The sequence below is a fragment of the Sphaeroforma arctica genome, assembly GCF_001186125.1.
Source record: "Sphaeroforma arctica JP610 unplaced genomic scaffold supercont1.4684, whole genome shotgun sequence".
Lineage (NCBI taxonomy): Eukaryota > Ichthyosporea > Ichthyophonida > Sphaeroforma > Sphaeroforma arctica.
The window spans coordinates 1-2,328 of NW_014035874.1; the positions used below are offsets into that span (position 1 = coordinate 1).

Genomic DNA, 2,328 nt, shown 5'->3' on the forward strand with positions numbered 1-2,328 from the left:
TATTGAGATGACTATCGTATATAGACCCGTGTACACCGTTTAATATCCATACACCCATATCGAGATGACTATTATAAACATACCCGTATACACTGTTTAATATCCTTACACCCATATCGAGATGACTATCGTTTATAGACCCGTATACACCGTTTAATATCCATACACCCATATCGAGGTGACTACCATAAACAAACCCGTATACACTGTTTAATATCCTTACACCCATATCGAGATGACTATCGTATATAAACCCGTATACACCGTTTAATATCCATACACCCATATCGAGATGACTATCGTATATAAACCCGTGTACACCGTTTAATATCCATTCACCCATATCGAGATGGCTATCGTATATAAACCCGTATACGCCCACAGTGGAGCCACCTGGCTTGAGGCGCTGTCTGTCCTCCTGGTACTCACAATGTGCTGTTCCGCTCCATCCTCATATGCTGCAGTGTCGGTGTGTGTGTTTGTTTTCCACACTCTGTTGGTATCTTTACTACCAGCGCGATCCTGGCCCTCCAGCTCAGGCGCGCCGGTGTCGTCACAGGCGTGGGTGTTGCAGGTCTCTATTAGTCTCCTCCTGGGGGGTATGTTTACATGTGTGTGAGTGCCACCCGCATACTTTTAACACCATTGTCTATCTACCACACAGCAATATCAAATACACTTCCCACACACCTCACACACATACTACTACCTACTCTCACCAACCGGGTGCCTGGGTTTTCTAAACCCTAAAACCCTCTCGACCCTACCCGCCACACACAACACATAGCAACTATACTTATCACAAACAATACACAACACACAACACACAACACACAACACACAACAGCCAAACCCGCCACACACAACACACAACACACAACACACAACACACAGCACACATACTCGCAGTCGTCACATATCTGCCAGCGCAGTCCCGTGCCACACGTGCTGGTGCACTTAGTCCACACAATGCTGTCACTGTACGTGCTGGCTGTTTCTGCGTTGTCATCGCTACTGTTGGTATCACCGTCAGTGTCCCCATCACCGCTGTTGCTCTCCTGAAGCTCGGGTACCACTACATCGCCTGCTTGCATGTTGGAAGGATGTGGTTATTGTAGGCTGGTACGTTCTTGATATTCTGCTATGCACGTAAACGTGTGGCTACATAATGTATACTATAAGCTTATACGTTCATGATTTTTTAATATACACTCAGACACATGGTTGGAATACATGCCTGTTCGTGGTGTATGCTCTGTTATATGTACGAGAGAAGACTGCTCCAATTGTGTGCACAATGTCTGTCCCAGACGACTTCGGGACATCACTTGCTACAGCTTCACTTGTACAACTATGTTGAATTATATTAAAAACCAAACAACGTCGATTCACATAAACACATCTCCAACGTCGACTCGCATAAACCCTACTATTAAACTATATTGAATCCCAACAAGGAAGACTCACAGAAACCATACCGCAATCGTGGTGGCATGTCATGTTTTCCGAGACAACGGGACAGATTTGTGTGTTATCCGTCAAGCACTGCCGCGATCTCGTGTGCACGCCTGCGCAGTGATAGGCAATCAAATGCGTTCTAATTAGCTCAAATGTACGTAGCAATATGGGTATAACATACTAAAAGTTGTACGTATACTTATACATCTGCGTATACTTGTACGTATACGCATACGTATACGTATATATGTATATATATATATATATATATATATAATGATATACTGCCAAGGTTCACTCTAGATATAGGGTTCCCAACCTGCTTGAACCGAGAGATTTGGACAGATCGAATGCGTACATATAAATATGTTGTCATAGACATGACATTGGTGCCAGGAACTTAGCAGAATATGAGACATCAGACGGATGATGCGGTCTGACATAATATATGTACAGAATATATGTTTGCGTACTATGCACACGTATTGTATATGTATATGTATATGTTGATAATTAAAGTATAACGCTTTTCCACTCTAAACAGTTCATGATCTAAAAAAGTTACTCCCTATCAAAGTATTTACCTGAACAAATTAAACTAGTAAGACATGTCAGCAACTATGAAATTTAAGCCGTTGATTAGTTTTTTCAATTAATATCACATGACACACAACACTGATATTTCACCCTAAAACTAATCTCTCTCTCGTACACCTGAGTTATCATGCATGACTCACTATTACACGTGAACCACACACATGTTACAGCATATATATATATATATATAATGTGTGTGTGTGTGTGTGTGTGTGTGTGTGTGTGTGTGTGTGTGTGTGTGTGTGTAGTGTGTGTGTGTGTGTGTGTGTGTGT

The 2,328-nt window shown here is 42.1% G+C and overlaps 1 protein-coding gene across 1 annotated transcript; it reads right to left on the minus strand.

Moving 5' to 3' along the window:
* Positions 1-310: 310 nt before the first annotated feature.
* SARC_14482 (hypothetical protein) lies at positions 311-1,553 on the minus strand. The gene is made up of 3 exons (XM_014291384.1): positions 1,479-1,553; positions 904-1,084; positions 311-592 (listed from the first exon to the last, which is right to left on the minus strand). The coding sequence occupies exons 1-3, from the start codon at positions 1,498-1,500 to the stop codon at positions 325-327; spliced, it is 471 nt and encodes a 156-aa protein (XP_014146859.1). The 5' UTR covers positions 1,501-1,553; the 3' UTR covers positions 311-324.
* Between the last annotated feature and the right edge of the window lie 775 nt (positions 1,554-2,328).